Consider the following 20028-nt stretch of genomic DNA (forward strand, 5'->3'; position numbering starts at 1 on the left):
TGATAACACATGATCATGTCGATCAACATATGCTAATTGCTAATTTCTTGCAACATATCAAGCATGCATATTAAGCTGGCATGTTAACAGTTAAATATGTTTCCTCACACAAATAAAATCTCTATTTTCTTCCAGGATTGTGTTTTTGTTGGTTTAGCTATCTTCACCAGGGATTTAAAATTTAAGCATAGCCACAGGTGCAAGAAAAGTTGATGGTCTGTGGATGTTGCAGGAGGTGATGTAGGGAGGTTCCAGAGTTATTGCACAATGTGATTTAGTTTTAGGTTAACCAACTGTTTTGTCATAACTTTATTTGAAGTTAATGTCATTCATCATCAACAAAAAAAGCTAAAGGGAGCCATCGCAAAAGTGTCAAAGAGCCACATGAGGCTCCAGAGCCGCAGGTTGCAGACCCCTGTGATAACTACTTCATGCCCTCTCTCACTTTATACTAGGGGTGGGAACCTACGATACGGCGATTATCGATATATTGGTCAGAAAACAATCTACGATAATCTATGACACCAAGAGAAAAAAAAAAGATTAAGTGAAAAAATACAATTTTTATTTTATGTCTCTGAAAGACAATACATTGAAAAAGTGTCCTATGAACAGTGGCACTATTTTAGTGCAACATTTCTGTAAATAAGTGTCAACATACCAATGTAAACAAATAAGGATCTCCAATAGTGCTTTGTGTAAACATAAAATAATGTCTTTCTTACCAGTGACACCATTATAGTGCATTATTCCATTAAACAATATATTGGTTCCTTCAACAAACAGTGACAATTTAAAAAAAGCATATCGATAATCGATCGTGCGAAGAATATCGCGAGATATCGTCACACTCCTACGCTATACCTTTTCACCATGATTACAATCCACATGTGATATGTATGCTTGTGTTGGCATGTATATATGGGTGTTAATATGTTTTCATTTTGAGTTTGACATGTGCTAGGTAATCATGACCCAAGTGCGACATTGTTTGTGAAAAAAAATCAATCAAATAATGCTCAATATCATGTTTTAAAACTTGCCTTTATTTCATCCACATTGGATAAATCAAAGATGGCCAGGATAGTGACATGTTAACAGGTTAGAACCACTAATAGATCAGGCTTTGGTGGAATCTTCTTTCTTCTTCTTCTTAGGTTTCTCATCGTCAGACTCAGAGGAAGATGAGGATGAGGAAGAAGAAGAAGAAGAAGAAGAAGAAGAAGAGGATGAAGACGAGGATGAAGATGAACCCTCCTTATTTTTGGATTTCTTCTTTTTTTTGGGAGCCACCACTTGATGGACATCTGCTGTCTTTGGTTCTGGAGCTTCATCGCTGGGGCCGGTGGACACGTTGGTGGGGGCACTGGTTGGCTTTACTGGGGCTTCTTGTGCTTCGGTGCCATCAGGCATCTGCTGCTGGCCTGCAATAGAAAACGTTCGACGAGTCAACGGCGTTAGCGTCATTAGCGTGGTTAGCATCCATTTCTCATTGGAGGTGAAAGATTAGTCAGTGCATCCCACAGTGGTGATATTTGATCGTGAACACGTGCAGTTATGATGTGAACGGAGAGTGAGGCTGTAGAGGCAAACCTTCAGAGCTACGTTCTATGCTAGCAGTGAGTTAGCTTTAGCTCTAGATCAGTGGTTCTCAACTTTACCCCTGATAAACAACACACGACCCAGACGTTTTCAACCCTTTCCTTAATGTATTTTAGAAAACCATAGAACATTTTGAACCTGAGATAATTATATAATAGTAGTTACGTGATTTAAAACAGCATGAAATTTAAAGTACGGAAGCGGATTTAGGGCCAATTTTGATGGAGAAAATAACTTTGTCAGTAATTAGCTTCATTGCCTAAGAAAGAAACAATAGTTCAGTTGTCCATTGAAGTTTTATCATTCGAAGCATGAACCTGAGCCTTGATTTGCTGATTTAGGGGTAAGGTAGATCACAGTTTTCCACCTCCATCACCATGTGCACTTTGGTATCTGAGGTGAAGGACTGGCTTTTTTTTAAAAGACCTGCCAAGATGGAGAACTTACCGTTGCACACTGCATCCTCTAAAGCAAACTCCAAGCTGTCGGGGGAGAAGAGCATAAAGGATGCTCAAGTAAAGAGTGGGACAGACACCGAGAGAGCACAGTAAACACTGTATCGATACGTTTCGACACTTTGCTCGATGATGATCGCTATTATCATTGGACAAAACCACAGTGGTCTTCCTCACCTCTCGTTATCAGTGGTTATGCCGTACATCAGCTCCTGGTAGTTGTTGATCTCCGCCTCCAGCTTCATTTTGATGCACAGCAGGTTCTTGTTGTTCTCCGCCTGCTGCTCCACTTGTGCCCTCACTTCCTTAAGCTCCGCCTCTAGGTCAAGAATCAGCTGGTTGTGCGGGGCGAGGCGCTGGCCGTACTGCACCTTAGTGATCCTCAGCGTGTCTTCAAGACTACGGATCTGAAAGGGGAAGGGGACAGTTGGATTCCTGACAGTAAACCAATGCCCAAGGAGCTTGTTGGCTTGTTTACTGTTTCTACAGAGCAGCTGTACAGTGTAATGACAGGGCAGCAAGGAATGTATGTAAGGAGGACTTTTTCGACAAACAGTAGAAAGACATCTAAGGAAGAGAGCTGTTACCGTGCTAAGGGAGCTCTGGATCTGGATTTCCACCGTTTGCTTCTCTCTCAGCAGACGCTTGATCTCATTCTTCCCCGACTGTGCTGCCTCAACGTTCTGGGCCTCCTCCACCTTGATGTTGTCAAACTAAAGCAAGAAAAACATGCCAACCGTATCGCAACAGTTGTAGGTCATTATCACCCCAATCCGCCCCCCATTCCTTACCTTGCTCTTATACCAGTCATCGGTCTCCTTCAAGTTCTTCTTGCCCAGTTTCTCATACTGGAAACGGATACTATCCAGAGTCTCGGCCAGGTCAGATTGGGAAGACTCGATTTCAACCTTCACCTCAGAATCCTTGATCTTTTCACAGAGGATGTCCACTTCCTATAGAGTCCGTTAAACGTCAGTATATCTACACGTGTCCGACACATCGTAACGCTACTGGTTTCCACTCACTGTCTCATGCTCCCGCTCCAGGTGAGCAATCTCATCCTTCACCAGATCGATTTCTTTCTGAGTCTGCTCTCGGTTCAGTTTGGTGTCTTCGATCACCCTCTTGAGATCTTCCAGGTCCTTCTCTAACTCTTTACGAGCGTTCGTCTCGCTGTCCAGCCTGCGTCACAAAAATAATTGAAAACAGAGCCACACTAAAGTTGTAGAGCCTCATGCCAATAACCAAGAAAGAAGAAGAAGAAGAAGAAGGTTATAGAGTATGTGGAGGCAAGTTGTCAACACTTAAAAAGAGTAACTAAATCTTGAGATTTCAGATTGCGTCTCGGTTGGAAAGTCAAAAAAAGGCCTTGATTTTGGCAGTTTATCCTATAAGATCTCCAAAAAACTATCTATGCTATGCTAACTAGCTAAACTAGCTACTCAATACTCACTATACCTCTCTATTTACAGTTATCTTAATCCAAACTACTTGCCACAGATTGTAGAATCCACAGGTGCTAGTTTTTAAAGGAGGGGCGGGGCTAACAGTGGTGGTTCGTGATGTAAGAAGCCATCAAAACATTACAAACCACCATTTTCAGCCAATAGCAAAATTTGATTGTAATAACCAGGTTCCAACCCATGGAAGGCAGTCACTCACAAAATACGCCAAGTTGAAATACTTTGACGAAAATGTCAAGAGTTGGGAAAAAATAAATCAACAAAAGTACTTCATACCCAAATACATTTGTTTTTTAGTTACTCTTTTATTTAATGTGGCTTTTCTACTGATTGAATGCACGCGCACTTGTTCTTGAAGTCCTCATTGGCCATTTTTGTGTTGTCGGCGAGGAGCAGCAGCTTCGCATTCTCCATGGTGATGTCTTTGATCTGAGGAGATAAACAGTGCAACATTGCAGGTCACGCATTGTTATAGAACTAAAGTTCATTTTCATTTATTAAATCATTTTCAGCCTGAAAATCAAAACAATCCACTAAACCACGCCTTACACAGATTCAGCGTGTCACATTTAAAATACAGCAGACATGGACAACTGTGGTCCTCCCTCAGTCTAATTTTTTTTGTGGCACCCATGAAAAATCCCCAAAAAAATTGTAATTCAAGAAGTTGGAAGGAATATGAAGCCCAACGTCATATACATTATAACTCCCAAAACGCAAAAATCAGCAGCAAAATGCACAAAGTACATAAAAATGACTCAATCACAAAACAACACATTACAGAATAGCTCCAAAGACACACAAACTGTTAACAAAATTACACAAAATGACAGGAAAATACAGAAAACAACAACAAAAATATAGAAAGTGACCTAAAAAATGCAGAAAATGACAGAAGAACACACTAAATGACTAAAAACTGACACAAAACATCAAAACCACACACAAAAAAGACAACCGCCCCCTGTAATAATGTTCTGATTGTTATTGTTAGTATTCTACATGCTGACATTAATGTTGATCATGTGGCCCTCATATCATACAATCACATTTCTGCGGCCCCTGCTATGATAGAGTTGTCCATCCCTGAATGCAATACAGCTTCAATAAATCAAATTGTGATTCCTGTGGTCAGACTGAATACATATAAATCACATTCAATGACTGACAGAGGCTGACCTGGTTCTTGAGCGCCTCTAATGGTTCCTGCGTCTCCTCCCAGTTTCGTCCTTCAGGAGTTTTCCTTTTGGCCAGGATGTCGTCGATCTGCTTCTCCAGGTCCTGGTTGTCCTCCTGCAGCTGCCTCACTCTGTCCAGGAACCCGGACAGACGGCCGTTCAGACCCCGCAGCGTCTGCTTGTCGTCCGCGGGCGCGACAGGAGCGACGGGGCGCGCGGACGCGGCGGGGACGGGCGCAGCGGACTGCTGGACCGGCGCGTCACGCTCGGTGGTGTCGTTGCGCATCACGTTGCGCAGCCCCTCCAGGCTGGCCACGGACGCCCTGGAGCCTCGACCCCCGGCTCCACCAAACACACTGGCGGCTTTGTTAGAAGGCATAGTCGGCATAGGATGAAAGAGAGAGAGATCGATCACCTGATGGAGGTGATGGAGCTGCAGGTAGTTTTTATACCTGCATGCGCTTTTACGCACGGGATCCTCCCATTGATGCCATTGGGTCCTGCTGGTCACCAAACTGGTTTCCAGTCTAAAAATCCTGTAGGTTATGTTTACTCCCTGATGGGATTGGACACGCACAGTTTTAGGGCGGTCCCGGGTCACCTTTAAAAACCTCTGGTCCTCACAGAAAGAGACGCTTTCACCTTCACCTGTGCATCCATCCATCCATCCATCCATCCATCCATCCATCCATCCATCCATCCATCCACTAGCAGACTGAGGTTCCAGTATGTCCAAATCAAAGGACTACAGCAGCCAGTCCTACACACCTGGAGGTTCGGGACCCGCCAAGAGTTACCCGCCCAACAGCAGCGCGGACCCGGCCGGTAAATCCCGGGAAAAGGACGACATGGTGGGACTCAACAACAAGTTCGTGCAGCTCATAGACAAGGTTTGTTTGTCATTTATATTCACATATTCAGCTTATAACTTCATTATCACTGATCAGGAATAAAGAATTTCAAAGTAAAATGTCTAACACTTTTAGATGGAGTTGTACTGTACATTTTATTAAACGTATCAACATTTTTGGCATATAAAAGTTCACACGTGGTCTACCAGTTATTAGAGGGAAGTTTCCAAATAAAAGTGCAGGGATATCAACATTTAAACAAAACATTATTGATAGTTTAAATTAAAAGTGAAAGCTAAAATTCGTATGAAAATTGTGGAAAAAAGGAAGAAGAAAAAACAACAACATCTAAAAGGTTCATAATTATTAAATCAATTTGAAATCTATTCAATTTCATTTTTCATATATTTTTTGTATTATCCTATTTACAATAATATTGTTTGCTCTAATTTAACCATTTAATGACTCCTAAGAAAATAAAGCTGGATTGAATTCAATTTTAGAATAAAATTAAGAATAAAACACTTTCAGATATAACTATACATTTAAACATATCATTAACATATTTGGCTGGGGAAGTTTCAAAATAAAAGTGCTGGGATATCAATGTTAAAGAAAAAGGTACTTTTTTTTTAAAGTGTAATTCAAGTAAAAGTTTTGAAATTCGTATTAAAATTCTGAAACTTGTGGAAAAAAATACTTTTGAATATTATTCAAAATGAATATATTTCAATTTGTTTTTTTACATTATCATTACTTAAAATAAAATATGTAAAGATAAAGATTGTGTGGGCTGTGTTTGCTCTAATTTAATGACTTGATGACTCCTAAGCAACCGTTCATTTATAACTAAAAAGTGAGTAAAGGCGCCACCTAGTGGCAAGATAAAGAACTGTATTGTATTGAAGACTAAAAGTGGTAAATGTACAGATAAAAAATAAGTTTTTATTTTGAAATGTAACTATGTCTGCTTTCCCTTGGTGTGTGTTGTAGGTGAAACACCTCGAGGACGAGAAGAAGAAGCTGGACACGAAGCTGAGGATTCTGAAGGAGCAGGAGGATTATGAAGGCAAGGTGGAGGCCATAGTGAAGAATCTGTCCAATGAGCTGAAGGAGCAGATCGACAGACTGATGCTGGACCAGGACAAGCTGAGGGAGGAGCTGCAGAGAAACCAGGACGAGGTGGAAGACACCAAGAAGAGGTGAGGCTCAAAGATACAGTATGTGCTGTGTGGACAATGACAAATGCTGAGTCATCATCTTCTGCTGCTGCTGCTGCTTTCAGGTATGAAGACGAGCTGAACAAGAAGGCGGACGTGGAGAATGAGTTCATCATCACCAAAAAGGTAGCCATGTGCACTGTGAGGGTTCACGTGCACGCGGTAATGTTTGTTTTGCTCCAGGATGTGGACGAGGGTCACCTGGCAGCTGTGGATCTGGTTCTGGAGCTGGAGGCTGTGATGGGAAAGCTTGATTTCCTTAGAGTTGGCTATGATGAGGTAATGACGTGTGTGAGAGAGAGATATTTAACGTGTACACTGACTCTGGTCTGCTCCCCGCAGGAGAATAAAGAGCTGGAGTCACAGGTCCAGAATGAGACCGTGATCATTCGAGATCCTACCAAGCGCTCTCTAGACATGGAGGAGATCATTGAAGCTGTGAAGACCCAGTATGCCAACATGGCAACCCGTACCAGGGAAGAGGCGGAGCACTGGAACCAGAAAAAAGTAAGTAAAAGCCTTTTTTAACTCTTTTATTATCCTTGGGGTTAATTTGACCCCATTACCTCTTCATCAATCAAAAAATAATAGTTGACTTTTATTGCTTCATATTTCATGACTTTACTTAATTTGATGGGTACAATTGATTAGGCATAAAATCACCATGATAGTATATTTTCATTGTGCTGAATGCATATCGCACACATTGGTGTTGCTCTGGGGGTCAATTTGACCCCCAAGCTATTTTAGCTTGTAAAAGTTGTCGGTCTGTGTACGACCCATGTTTGACCTGATGGTGGTGCTGCAGGAAAGGTCATGTCATCACCACAACCGACAGGGTTCATACTGCTGTGGCCATTAATGTTGTCAGAACATTTGGATGAAAGCTATTCAAGATAAATTCATTCTAATTTAAAAGTTTGGCCTGATGGTGGCACTAGAGAACAAGTTTCATTATCAAGGGGTTATTTATGTATTCAACAATTCAACAAAGTGCCTGACACAAAAAGTTGGTCAACAATTATCTGAAAATCATAAATATCCCTGGTGTCAGATTGACCCCAAGGGTAAAATATGTTTGTAATATTTGAGAGTATCAGGAGGGTTAAAGCCAGGAGTGAGCTAATAGTCCATAATGTAAATGGTGTCTCCTCAGATGGATGTGATGGTCCTCAGTGTAACACAGCGAGAGCAGGAGGTCCGGGACATCCGGAGGGAGATCTCTGACTTTGTGCGCCTTGTTCAGAGGCTGAACGGAGAGCTGGACGCTCTCAGGAGGAAGGTCAGAAAGAAAGAAAATTCCACGCCTCGTCCTTGAGTCAACCAGGAGCTGATTGTGTCTTCTCCTTTAGGAAGAGGCCTTGAGGAAGGATATCAGTTGCATTCATAAGGACGGAGACGACAGCCTAGCCCAGCTTATTGAGCACATCACCCAGCTGGAGGAGGCCCTGCGGAGGGCCAAGCAGGACTTAGCCGGACAGATTCGCGAGTACCAAGAGCTGCTCAACCTGAAGTTGGCCCTGGACATCGAGATCGCCACCTATCGCAAGCTGCTGGAGGGCGAGGAGCAGAGGTACCAGAGCAATAGTTCATCACTGATACACATCGACGCACTCTGTTCTCTAACTAATTTCTCATTTCCATCCCCCGCAAAGGATGAACGACCTCATGCGCCGCTCAGGTGAGCACAGTTTGTTTGTGAAACCGTCTGCTTGTAAAGGTGATCTCCATCACAATATTGTGTTTACTCATTTTGGAGTTTTTTTTTGGAAATTAATTTTTTATTCAAACAGGTTAAGTAAGGTGTAGAAAACCAATAGTGAGTCAATATTCTAAAATGTACCTCAAATTGATATGGTTAATAAAATCAGCGGTTGTCCCGTCTGTTCCTAAAATAACTAAAACATGAATCTAAAAACATTCAAAACCCATGAGAGATTTTGTGCACGTTTCTAATAAAGGAATAAAGGATTTTGTCCTTTGGTATTTTGCCATGGATTCATGTTCAACCCTAACACATGCATGTCCATTTTTCCACTAAACATTTTCCTCGTTGCCTCCATGTTCTGTTCCAGTAAAACCAAACCTTTCTTTCGCTCAGATTTCTAAAAACAAACCAACCAATCCACGTCCTTGCTTGCACGCAGACGTTCAGCCCCCACCTCCTCAACCCCTCGCAGAGAAGTCGCGTAAGGTCCGACCCGACCTGGTAAGAAGCAGTTTTCCATCTCACATCTCCAAGAAACGCCTGCTGATCCGAGTGGAAGTGGAAGCAGGGAGAGTCATCTCTGAGAGTTCTCATTACGCCGATTAATATACTGTGATTCATTAGAAAAATGACACATTTTGCAAGGTTTCAATCCCATGTTTTGGTTGCTTTTTTTAGGGTAAGCAGATATTTCCTTTAATCTCTGGGGCTTTGATGTTTACACTTGGAGGGACTGTTGATATTACAAAGGATATAAACCATGATAATGTTTCCTGGAATCATAAAAGGTCATAAAAAGGGCTTCATGTTTTGTTTTAGAAAATGTCAAAATAAAACGACTTTTATTCACACAATGCCTGGACTTTAAATACCTCAAATAGGAATAATTCAGTTTTGGTGACCCTAAGAAATTGGACTGATATGTTTATTTATTTGCACACCATTTCAACACACCTGATTGAAATGACCAGGATCGTGATCAGGCTTCTGCATAGCTTGATGAGGAGTTAATCATTTGAATCAGGTGTGTTGGAAGAAGGAAACATCTAAAACATACTGGATAGTGGCTCTTGAGGACCAGGATTGGCCACCCCTGCAATGGTGAGAGAAGACAATCAAAAAACGGGGCAAGCAGTGACACTCTGCATGTCCGGGATGAGGAGGAAGTTGCGTGTGTGCAGAATGACGGGAGCAGAAACTTTGAGGAACGCCAAAATACAGTAAGAAATCTATTAAACTCTGACCCAGATATCAAAATTATAATAATTTTGCCATCAAAAGCCTGGTCTCAGTGTTGTTTTCATACTTTTATATAAGGCACAAATGTCAAACTCAAGGCCCGGGGGCCAAATCCGGCCCTTTAGAGCATCCAATTTGGCCCCCGGGAGAAAATAAAAATGATAGAGAAAATGTTAATTATTATGTAAATGAAAGCCAACAATATTTCCAGGGGTTCACAGTTTTCCTGGTGCTTATATTGCACGATTGCAGCCATTTTTAACGTTAAACTCAAATTTCTTACAAAATCCTTCAGTTTTACTTAAATTATTACATCACATTTCCCTGAATTAAATAGAAATTGGTCACAAAATCAACGGAAATTTAAAGTGAAAGATCCTGCAGGGACTGATATCTATCGCTTGGATGTTGTCGATTTCGTACATATTTAGTATTTTATGTATACGTAGAAGTGCAAACTATGGCACAATAATGCAGAAATTACTCATTTTCCCGCATAAAATCTGTGGCCCTCATTTTGATCAAGCTGCTCTGTATTTGGCCCCTGAACCAAAATGAGTTTGACACCCCTGATATAAGGAAACAATGTTGAGGTGACCCTAAAGAATCTGTGTATTTTGTTTTTTCATTTTGGTTTTGGAAACAAATAATGAGTGTTTTTGTGACATAATGAAAAACGAATGATACACGGATTCGAAAGCAAAAAAAAAAAGAGCGAAACAAGCTAGAAACAAATTATCATTTTTTTTTTTTTTGATGAAATTAGAGACTTTATTCTTTCAGAATCTGGTGTCACGGTACAAAATATTCTATGGGTCTTTAAAGATCAGTCAAAGTGATCACAACCGGCTGGCACTGAATGAGTTAACGCTCAGATTCATGCGATAAACAAACTTAAAAATAAGCAGGAAGCTGTACTTTAGAACGTTTACGCAGAATTAAAACCCACTTGGAGAAGTTAAATGAAATTATGGCTATAAGTAACTTTAAGTAATACATTACGTTTTGATTCAAGTAACCTGTAAACTAAGCACAACGACTATAGTGATAGTAAAGGGGAATATTTCCCACGCTAGCATTTTGACGAGCAACTTGGAAAAAAAAAAAAAAAAACATTTAAAAAGATGGAATAAGAAGAGATAATGAACCTTTATCATTATTACATGTATTACAAATAGATACATGATCAAATATTGGAACTTTTAAACACAGATTTCTAATTGAAGAAACATCTTTTTCAAAATAAAAGAACAAAGCACTATTTTTGGGCCCTCGCATGCAAAAGATCACTACCCACTTTTGGTTCCCGTCCCACGAGTTGAGAAGCTGATGTTTAGGGGACTTTTGCAGCTTTTCAACTTGACTGTCTTTTTACAGGACATCTGAAACCCCCTCTGAGTGCAAGAAGGATCAGATTCAGACGTAAATTGAATTTAAGAGCAATCGTCTGAGCTCCACGTCGGGGAACACTTGAATAAACTTGTGCCAGTATATTTTCCATGTGGGAAACGTTAATGCAGGATAGTGAGATGGAGTAAAAGCAGGAGGCGGAGGAAGAAGGGGGTGAGACTGTCAGGCTCCGGCTAAGCTGTTAATGACATACTGATGTCTGTATCAGCAAAGAAGCCCAGGACACTTTGATTTATCAAGGTAACTGTCTGTCATCTTTACACAATAATGTGATGTGATACATGGGAAAATACATTCAATTTTCTCCACAGAGCTTATTGAGTGAGGACACTGTGTCATTAAAACATATTTAATTTAACTCAAACCAACTGTACAAGGTCAATTCTGACCTTAATCTTAAAATTCTGACTTTAATCCTGAAATTCTGTCTTTAATTTTAGCATTAAGAATTTAATTTATCATATTTTGCCTTTAATCTCAATCAATATCCTGACTTTCCTCTTAATATTCCTATTTTGTTTAAAAAAATTTGACTTGAATCTTAAAATCTTGTCTTTAATCTTAGATTTTAGACACAATCTCGGTTTGATTTAAATTCATTCTGAGAATTCTGACTTTAATCTTAAAATTTCAAATTTAATCTGTAAATCTTGACTTTAATCTAACTTTGATTTGCATATCGCAATATCATAATTTTAATTTTAACAGTTTAAACATTTTTAAGTTTTACAATTTTATCCTGAGAAACAGACTTTAATCTTAAAATTGTGATTTTAATTCTAATCTAAATATCCTGACTATATTCTTAACATTCCAATTTTGTTCAAAAGATTCTGACTTAATCTTAAAAACCTGAGAAAGAGACTTTAATGTTAAAATTCTGATGTTGATTTTAATTTCTTGACTTTAATATGAATATTTTTTATTTATTCAGACAAATCTGACATTAATTTTAAAAATGAAATGTTAATCTTATAATTCTCATTTAATCTTATTGTGATTTGAATCTAAATATGACAACTTTAATCTTAATATTCAGAGTTTGAGAATTCAGACTTCAGTCTTAAAATTCAGACTGTAGTTTTAAAATTCTGATTTTAATTTAAACTTTCTGAATTTATATCATAAAATTCTGACTTTGATCTCAGAAATTTCACTTTCATTGAATTCTAACGCAAATATCAACATCCCAAGTTTAATTTTGAAATCCTAATCTTGCCTCTTGATATTCTGACTTTGATGTTAAAACCTGACTTTAATATTACATTTCTGACTTCCATCCATCCATTTTCATACCCGCTTATTCCCGTTTAACAGGGTCTCGGGGGTCTGCCGGTGCCAATCTCCGGCTCTCATAGGGCGCTGGGCGGGGGTACACCCTGGACATGGCGCCAGTCCATCACAGGGCAATTTCTGACTTTAATCCTAATATGAATTTATTCACAGAATTATCAAACTTAATATCATGATTTTATTCTTAATATTCGGATTTTAATCTTGAGTTGAAATGCTAACTTTAATGATTAAAGTTAGCAAGATTAAAGTCACAATTTCCAGATTGATGATGATAGCATTTTAAGATTAAAGTTTAATCTTAAAATGCTATCATCAATCTGGGAAATTGTGACTTTAAACTTGAATTTCAACTTTATTCTTAAATTTCCAACTTTGTCTTAAATTTCTGACTTTCATCATAATATGATCAATTTAATCACAGAATCAGCTAATGCTGTCGTCAATTTTAATATCCTGATTTTATTCTTAATATTCTGACTTTATTCTTAAAATGCTATCATTAAACTTAAAATTCTGACTTTGATCTTGAATTTCTGACTTTGATCTTGAATTTCTGACTTTGATCTTGAAATCCTGACTTTAATCTGTAGGACAAACTCAGTTTTTGTTTGTGTTTCCACCACACTTTTGCTAACCCTTCCAAAGCGTGTAGATAAGATGGGACTGTAAGGGAGAACATGTCCTCCCTCTCTAGCCCACAAACCAGCACATGATCCATAAACAGTGCAGATGAAGGCAGGAGTAAACACAGCAGGCTGGAGAGAATACACATTAGATGGTTTAAAGCTGTATTTATAGGGCACACAACAAGGACACAGCAGCTGCACTTTATACATCCGCTTTTTGTGACGTTATCACAAAAGTTAACTTCATCCCTTAAGTCAGGAAAACATGAGCAACAGCACCAATCAGCCAGCAATGAGCTCCATCTATTAGCAGCATTAGTGCTAGCTAGCTAAGCTACACACAGATAACTCACACAAACAGTCCGCTAACTTTTCATTGCTTGACATTGTTCTGTTTATTAAATGATGTGCAAAGTTACATGTTTATATCTGAAAGAGGCAGTCTTAAAAAGGGAAAACTCACATTCTTTACAATTAGCTACCATAGTTGGAGCATGACCATGAGCTACTACCATAGTTACTTCCAGAGCAAATTAACAAAGTAACGCATACAAACATGTTTTTCCAAGTTATGGAAAATAATTCACTCAATAAACAGTTTCACAACACTGAACCATTGTAAATTATGTTTTTAAATTAGATGAACTCTTTTGATTTATTTAACTTTTTGGTTTCAGAAAAAAAATGGTATAAAAAAACAACAACATACAAATACCTTCAAAATCTCTTGTTATTATGCTGGGTTTTTTCATTTATAAAAATCTAACGTTCATAATATTTTATAGATTTTATTGGAAATGTTTGAACAGACTGCCTTTCATCAAATAAATGTTTAAATATATCATCATATCAAGTAAGTTACTCAAACCACTACTTTCACATATTATGGTATTAACACCACCTGTAATAGCAAATTATGAAATTTCCCTGTAATAAAGAATATCCTGTTGTCGAAATAATGGAGAAAAGGTGTTTACTTCTTGTTATTTAAAAACTCCTACACTTTTATTTTGAAATACCAACTGACCTCTGGTGGAAACACAAGTTGTTACTTCTTTGTAATCAATTTTTGATTTGTTTCCTTCCTAAATATGGGCAGACATGTTTTTTTTAAAGTTATTCTGAGGGTATTTATATTTATATGTACTATATATTATTTGTATTTTGTATATCTAGGAGTCTGATTTTTGCTTTTAATACAGCTAAATGAGGTGAATCTGTGTTTCTAATGATAACATCATCAAGATATGATAATAAATATAACATTAGTATTTACAGATTGATTACAACTATGATAAATCTCAAGAATGGAGCTCCTAACATGAGCGTAAGGCTGATAAAATGAACCTAATGCAACCGAGGAATTGTCAGACAGCGACCTCATCCGATTTCTGTGTCCGCCGCCTCCACCTGTCTCCAAGTTTCTGTAAAAGTTTGTACGCAGGTTCGGTATATTGTTTATTAACCATGCCCAGCACCAGTGGAACCACAGCCATGCTTCCTATTCCAGTACAAGATAGCACGATGTGAGTGGTGGAGCTCCACTTGGAGTCGCTGAGCAGAAATGCAATGCAGACGTGCATGTAGATGAGGTAGGGGACCCAGCAGGCGAGGAAGGTCAGCGACACGGCCACCACGCAGCGAGTGTAGCGCAGGTTCAGCCTCTGCTCGCGGTCGGACGCCTGATTTCCACGCTCGACCGATCGATGGAGGCGGCAAATGTCCCTCAACTGGCCTCGGGTGATCCACAGAACTCGACCCGTCATGCCAGCGATGGTGAGGATAGCTGGTAAAACTAATCCGTACACCTCCAGGTAGATAAAAGCGTTGGGGAATACCCGCCTGTACGAGCAGCAGGTGGTCTCATTACTGGAACAGTTTGAAAGCGTCACCAACTCCAGGCTGTTGGAGCAACATCCATCCCAATCTGGGCCCAACCAGTTATTCCACCCAAAGGCCGGTAGGGATGCGTAAAGAAGAGGCGGCGCCCACACGATAGGCAGCACCAGGGGGAAACTGCGATGCATCCACAGGTTATTGTAATGCAGTGGGTCGACGATACATATGAAGCGCTCATAATGAACCATCACCAGGTTGAAGAGAAACGCCAAGAAGAGGAAGTTCGGAAAGACGTGAGCCACCAGACACGAGCTGAAACTCAACTCTCGGTTCAGACCCATCAGGGGTATGAACGGCAGCGCTACACCCGTACAAAGATCTGCCACCAACAGGCTGAGGAAGAAGTAGTTGGGGGTGTTGTGGAGTTGTCGGTTCCACGAGATGCCAAGGATGATGACCAGGTTGGCAAGGATGATTGAGGTTGACAGCGGTATGGTGATGACGTAGATGAGTTGCTCTTCGGAGAGCAGCGTGGCAGAGTTGTTGTAGTCCATCATGGGTGGAAACAAAGACTCCGTCTCATTGGTTCTCAGTTCCATCCAGGAGCGTCCGTCCTGTTGTGGGCGGGATACATGGGTAAAGTCGCACCAGTGGAACAACAAACATCCAGTATTGTCAATTTATTCTGGCTCAAGAAATCAGACTTAAGATACTCAGTGGTATTTGTGAAAGTAACTGCGGTGGTGTGATAGATTTGGATTTAGTCTCCTTTATGGGGGCTATGGGTTACTTTTATGTTGGGGTCTTGTTTTGCTTCAGCTATTATCTTTTTTAGATCTTGACTAGTTGCAATTTCAAATCCAGCCAGTAAAGGAACAACGTGCCCGACTGGAAGAGAGATGCAATCACATGACAATAATGTCAGTAGGGGATGCAGCTGCACAGACAAGAATAATGAGATTACTTTGGTGACATGTGGAGAGTAGATGAGTATAGTGGCTCACAGAAGTAATCGGACAAAGTCTAAACCTATAAACTCGTTTTGGAACCAGTGCGTGTCTAATAAAGTCACTCATATCTGAATATGTCTCTTTTATAGGCCAACGATTGCATTGTGGTGGTGCTCTTAACAGCATATCAGGTTTGCTGTAATCGCTTAACAGTGTCCAATAACGGCGTTTGCTCTCATTCAATAATTCATCGAGGCTATAACCTTAGTTGTATTTTTCATAAGGATCCATATCCAAAAGCAAAGCTCCAAGCGGAGAGAACTGCAGTAAACCACACATGTAGATACAATTTGTTTTTAGTTTTATTGCTTTTTGTCAAGTGGAGTTTAAATTTGAAACATATTTGTGCTCATGTTTTTCCTTCATCAATTTGCAGGAGAATTCTTTCAGTTTAAAGGTATCAGAAGTTCATGTAAAATGAGAACATATCGAAAGCTCTAATGCATTTATGACACATGAGGTTTTAGTTTCAAACCCAGCAAAGGAAGGAAATACAAGTACCTCACGCAGCTTTTGACGACTCCTTCCAGCATTGGATTGTTGTTATCCTGTTCGGACCATCGGTGAAATCCAGCATATTCTGCTTCTTCAGTGACTTTAACCCAGGGAGTATTTAAAAAAATAAATAAATCCACTCCACAGACTGAGATGGAACAGCAGAGAGTGAGACGGGGGAAGTCACGTCGAGAGAGGTGGAGGAGGCAGTTGTTCTAAAGGGAGGGGGAGATACGCTGCAATAACTGCACTTTAAAGGACAGTGATTATACAATGACAAGACGAAGCTTTCTGTATGAATCATCAAAAACAATTATTTGATAAATGAGTTCATCAAAGCTTTTCAAGCCAAGGGAAATGAATAGTAGCTGCAGAATGCACTAAACACACATTCCTACAGTTCTGTGTCCTCAAAAAGAGTCTTATCTTCTTTTAACTCCCTTTAAATGTTGATAAACCATAATTCACTCAAATTTACTGATCTATTTACTGGTCTTCCACAGAAGATAAGATGATACACATTTGAAAACATAACAAAAGTTATCTTATTAGAGAAAACCCGGCTGTGTATAGAATAAGTAAAAAACTATCGCTATTGGCTGAGAATGGTGGTTTGAGACGTTTTGGGGGTTTCTTGGGGTCACGAATCACCACTCTTGGCTCCGCCCCTCCTGAAAAATAAGCACCTGTTGACGCAATCTGTGGCGAGTCGGTTGGTTTGAGAGAATTGCGAATCGAGGTGGGGTAGAGTGAGTATTGATTAGGTAGTTAGCTTAGCATAGATTGTTCTTTGGAGGTTTCATAACACGGACTGGGGCTGTGTTTGAAATAGCACCCTCCGTACTATACACTACAAACTAGATGAGTATATACGGTCTACTGTATATTATATACTGTAAGTATGAGTACGATTATGATCGTCCCCACTGAAGTACACTTTGAAGTTCCCCAAGATGCTTTTGGAACCTACAACGACAAAAACCTGAAGCACACTGAGGTTAAATATCTCAGTTGATTCTCCACCTTTGAAAGTTCTGAAAACATTTAAAGTGAGAAAGTGACCAAGTAGAACATCAACATGTGCTCATTTCATTCATAAAACTCACAGAAACACATTTCTCGCCGACACGTTGGAGATTTTCAGAGATCCGCCATCGTGCTACTGAGAAAACTTCCAGTTAATTTCAAAACAAGAGCCCAGGATAATTTTACATCCTGCTCACAATGCATCATGGGGCGGTTGAGTATGACTGGTGTGCCCACTGTGCATACTTAAAAAATGTCCCGATATACATCTGGGTATTTCTCACTTACTCATACTATCTAATGTAAATAAACTACATACTAACTTTGATGTCAGACTTAGTATGAGTAGTACGTTAATATGCCTGGTTGTGTTTTAACTGTACCAGGAGCCCCGCCCATAATCAAGACATTTTTATTTTTGTGGAAAACAAGTGGTTTTTCTGTCAAAACCTCTGGGTTTAGTTACGCTTTGAGGGTTATAGTCCCTTTTTGTGTAATGCCCCTTCTGTGTTTTCTTTAGTGTGTAAGTGTGTGTTCTTATCCCGTGATTACCTTTACTGCACTATTTAAACAGTGCTTTGACAGGCAAAATCAAGACAAATTGAGACAAATCAAGGCGTTATTATGAATTATCAGTCATTGTCTGCAACTTCCAGACTTTCCTGGTTTGAAAGCAGCCCAAGACTATGCAGGCGACGCTAGACGAAAACACTTCTATGGTTGGAGCGTTACCGGAACCAATCAGGAGACATCTCAGTATCAAAATATACCAATATTAGCGAATTGGTAATTAGTTATTGAAGTTTGACTTCAGACGACTATCCCTGGACTGGCCCCTGCGAAGCGTTTGCTTTACTTCTTTGTCACAAGAATGACTTAAACACGAACATATATCTAGTGCATTGTATATCATAACAGCTGTCACATCTGTCTGCTTTTTAAAAACAGCCTTGGATAGACGGCAGCCGTGACCGGTGTTGTTACCCAAACACGGTATCCTCCCCCGCTGATTGTGCGGAGCAGAGCTGGTGCGGCTGGAGATGGATGAGCTCCCATCAGATAGCGGATTTAAACACAAGCGTTCCTGGAGACACTACGCAGGGCAAACAGGCTGGACCACAACGTAAGAAACAAACTCAGGCCAGGAAGTGTATTGGCCTCATCACAGAACTGGGTCATTTTCATTTTATTTTCCGTGTTCTAATCTGGTTATCATGGGATAGATCAAAATATGTAATATCAATGTTGGCTTATGGACAGCGATTTATGGCCTATGTCGTCAGTATGTGATAAATAACAATAGTCGAGAAAAAAAAGTAGAGAAAAATCTACTAACTTGCAATATATTACGTATATAGCACTTCATATTGTCACTATTTCTTATTAGAAGTACTTTTGCTATTTGATTATTACTGTGAGAATGAGGTAAACATTTCATTATTGTCTTCTTGTAAAAAATCATCTACAACTTTAATGATTATGGTTAGGAATTGTACATAAATCCATCGCCTTTCTAGATTTTATAGCTTCTTTTGATTGGTTTGTAACTTTTTCTGTGAAAAGTTTACTATTCATTTTTATGAAGATTTTTGCAGATCCCACTTCAAAGCCAACCTGCTCCCATCTGTTACCGTGGCAATGTACTTTGTTACCTTCATCCTCCTTCCTGTAATTTGTCCATACAGTGTTCGGCAAGGTCGCAGGACGTGCTCACAGCCTCTATTTGTACCTTTGCTGAGGAGAAGCTTCAAAACCAATCGACTCCCATCAAAGGACGCACGCTGACGTCATGGCAACAGAGTACACTCTCCTGATTGGCTGCTGAGGAGAAACAGTGACGTCCTCTTCAAAAACAACCAGGTAAGTTTATTTGTCTAGCTTCAGTGTCCCTCCTTCTTTGGTCGATGACAAAAATTGAAAAACAGACGACGTGGACGACGATCGATCTGCAAATTTCACTCACATTGTTTCCAGCTTTCCTGTTTCTGTGGTTACCGTTCTCTCCGGTCCAGGTAATGGCCTGGCCAGCCTGCCTCTTCTTTCCTCGAGGCGTGTTTACCTTGGCAGCAGCCCCCGCCTCTCTCTGCTCAGCCAATTTGTGGCATCTGTTGTCACAGTGTAGCACAACAGACCTGAGTGGGCGAGCGGGGCTTTATTTGGGCAAGAGTGTGGGGGTCACATCAGGTGATTGTCGGTCTGTCATACTTTAGTCAACACTTATAATCTGAGCTGTGAAGATTTACAAGTTTTGGGAACACTGCGGCTGCTGTTTGTGGGTGATCAGGATGCACACGGCCGAGGTAACAGGAAGTAGCACTTATGTTCAGGATATTGACTGACGCTCGTCCTGAAAGCAGAAGCCAAACACTGGAGCAAATCAGTAGAACCAGTGAAAGCAGTGGGATTCAGACTCTGTCTCTCAATCTCAAGCTTGATAGAGCCCAGTATGACAACAACCCAAAGTGTAAGAAAACCCAAAAAGTTTCAACTGGTCAATAAAGTAACAATATGTATATATTTTTATATATAAAGGTTTAATTTATACAGATGACTATTTTCCAGAAATTTACTATGATCTCCTGTTATATTTTGACTGCCAACTGTCAGTCT

At 39.9% G+C, this 20028-nt stretch overlaps 3 protein-coding genes across 3 annotated transcripts; 1 reads left to right on the forward strand and 2 right to left on the reverse strand.

The window, feature by feature from the left end:
* Positions 1-1025: 1025 nt before the first annotated feature.
* LOC114477281 (keratin, type I cytoskeletal 18-like) lies at positions 1026-5135 on the reverse strand. Its single transcript, XM_028469538.1, has 8 exons — positions 4700-5135; positions 3867-3949; positions 3083-3239; positions 2849-3010; positions 2645-2770; positions 2235-2464; positions 2050-2084; positions 1026-1424 (listed from the first exon to the last, which is right to left on the reverse strand). The coding sequence occupies exons 1-8, from the start codon at positions 5084-5086 to the stop codon at positions 1120-1122; spliced, it is 1485 nt and encodes a 494-aa protein (XP_028325339.1). The 5' UTR covers positions 5087-5135; the 3' UTR covers positions 1026-1119.
* Positions 5136-5305: 170 nt separating this feature from the next.
* LOC114477362 (intermediate filament protein ON3-like) lies at positions 5306-9331 on the forward strand. Its single transcript, XM_028469651.1, has 9 exons — positions 5306-5588; positions 6543-6751; positions 6835-6895; positions 6953-7048; positions 7112-7276; positions 7926-8051; positions 8122-8342; positions 8425-8450; positions 8871-9331. Exons 1-9 carry the CDS (start codon positions 5427-5429, stop codon positions 8876-8878), a joined length of 1074 nt encoding a protein of 357 aa, XP_028325452.1. The 5' UTR covers positions 5306-5426; the 3' UTR covers positions 8879-9331.
* Positions 9332-13118: 3787 nt separating this feature from the next.
* gpbar1 (G protein-coupled bile acid receptor 1) lies at positions 13119-16569 on the reverse strand. The gene is made up of 2 exons (XM_028469652.1): positions 16399-16569; positions 13119-15501 (listed from the first exon to the last, which is right to left on the reverse strand). Exon 2 carries the CDS (start codon positions 15484-15486, stop codon positions 14416-14418), a length of 1071 nt encoding a protein of 356 aa, XP_028325453.1. The 5' UTR covers positions 15487-15501; positions 16399-16569; the 3' UTR covers positions 13119-14415.
* Between the last annotated feature and the right edge of the window lie 3459 nt (positions 16570-20028).

The sequence above is a fragment of the Gouania willdenowi genome, chromosome 2 (genome assembly GCF_900634775.1).
Source record: "Gouania willdenowi chromosome 2, fGouWil2.1, whole genome shotgun sequence".
NCBI lineage: Eukaryota > Metazoa > Chordata > Actinopteri > Blenniiformes > Gobiesocidae > Gouania > Gouania willdenowi.

Coding starts and splice junctions, on each gene's coding strand:
- LOC114477281 (XM_028469538.1), bottom strand. CDS start 5,086: ATGCCGACTATGCCTTCTAACAAAGCCGCCAGTGTGTTTGGTGGAGCC. Junction 3,950..4,699: donor TAGAGGCGCTCAAGAACCAG/GTCAGCCTCTGT, acceptor TTATCTCCTCAG/ATCAAAGACATCACCATGGA. Junction 3,240..3,866: donor AATGAGGACTTCAAGAACAA/GTGCGCGTGCAT, acceptor TTTGTGACGCAG/GCTGGACAGCGAGACGAACG.
- LOC114477362 (XM_028469651.1), top strand. CDS start 5,427: ATGTCCAAATCAAAGGACTACAGCAGCCAGTCCTACACACCTGGAGGT. Junction 5,589..6,542: donor TCGTGCAGCTCATAGACAAG/GTTTGTTTGTCA, acceptor TGTGTGTTGTAG/GTGAAACACCTCGAGGACGA. Junction 7,277..7,925: donor AGCACTGGAACCAGAAAAAA/GTAAGTAAAAGC, acceptor GTGTCTCCTCAG/ATGGATGTGATGGTCCTCAG.
- gpbar1 (XM_028469652.1), bottom strand. CDS start 15,486: ATGGAACTGAGAACCAATGAGACGGAGTCTTTGTTTCCACCCATGATG.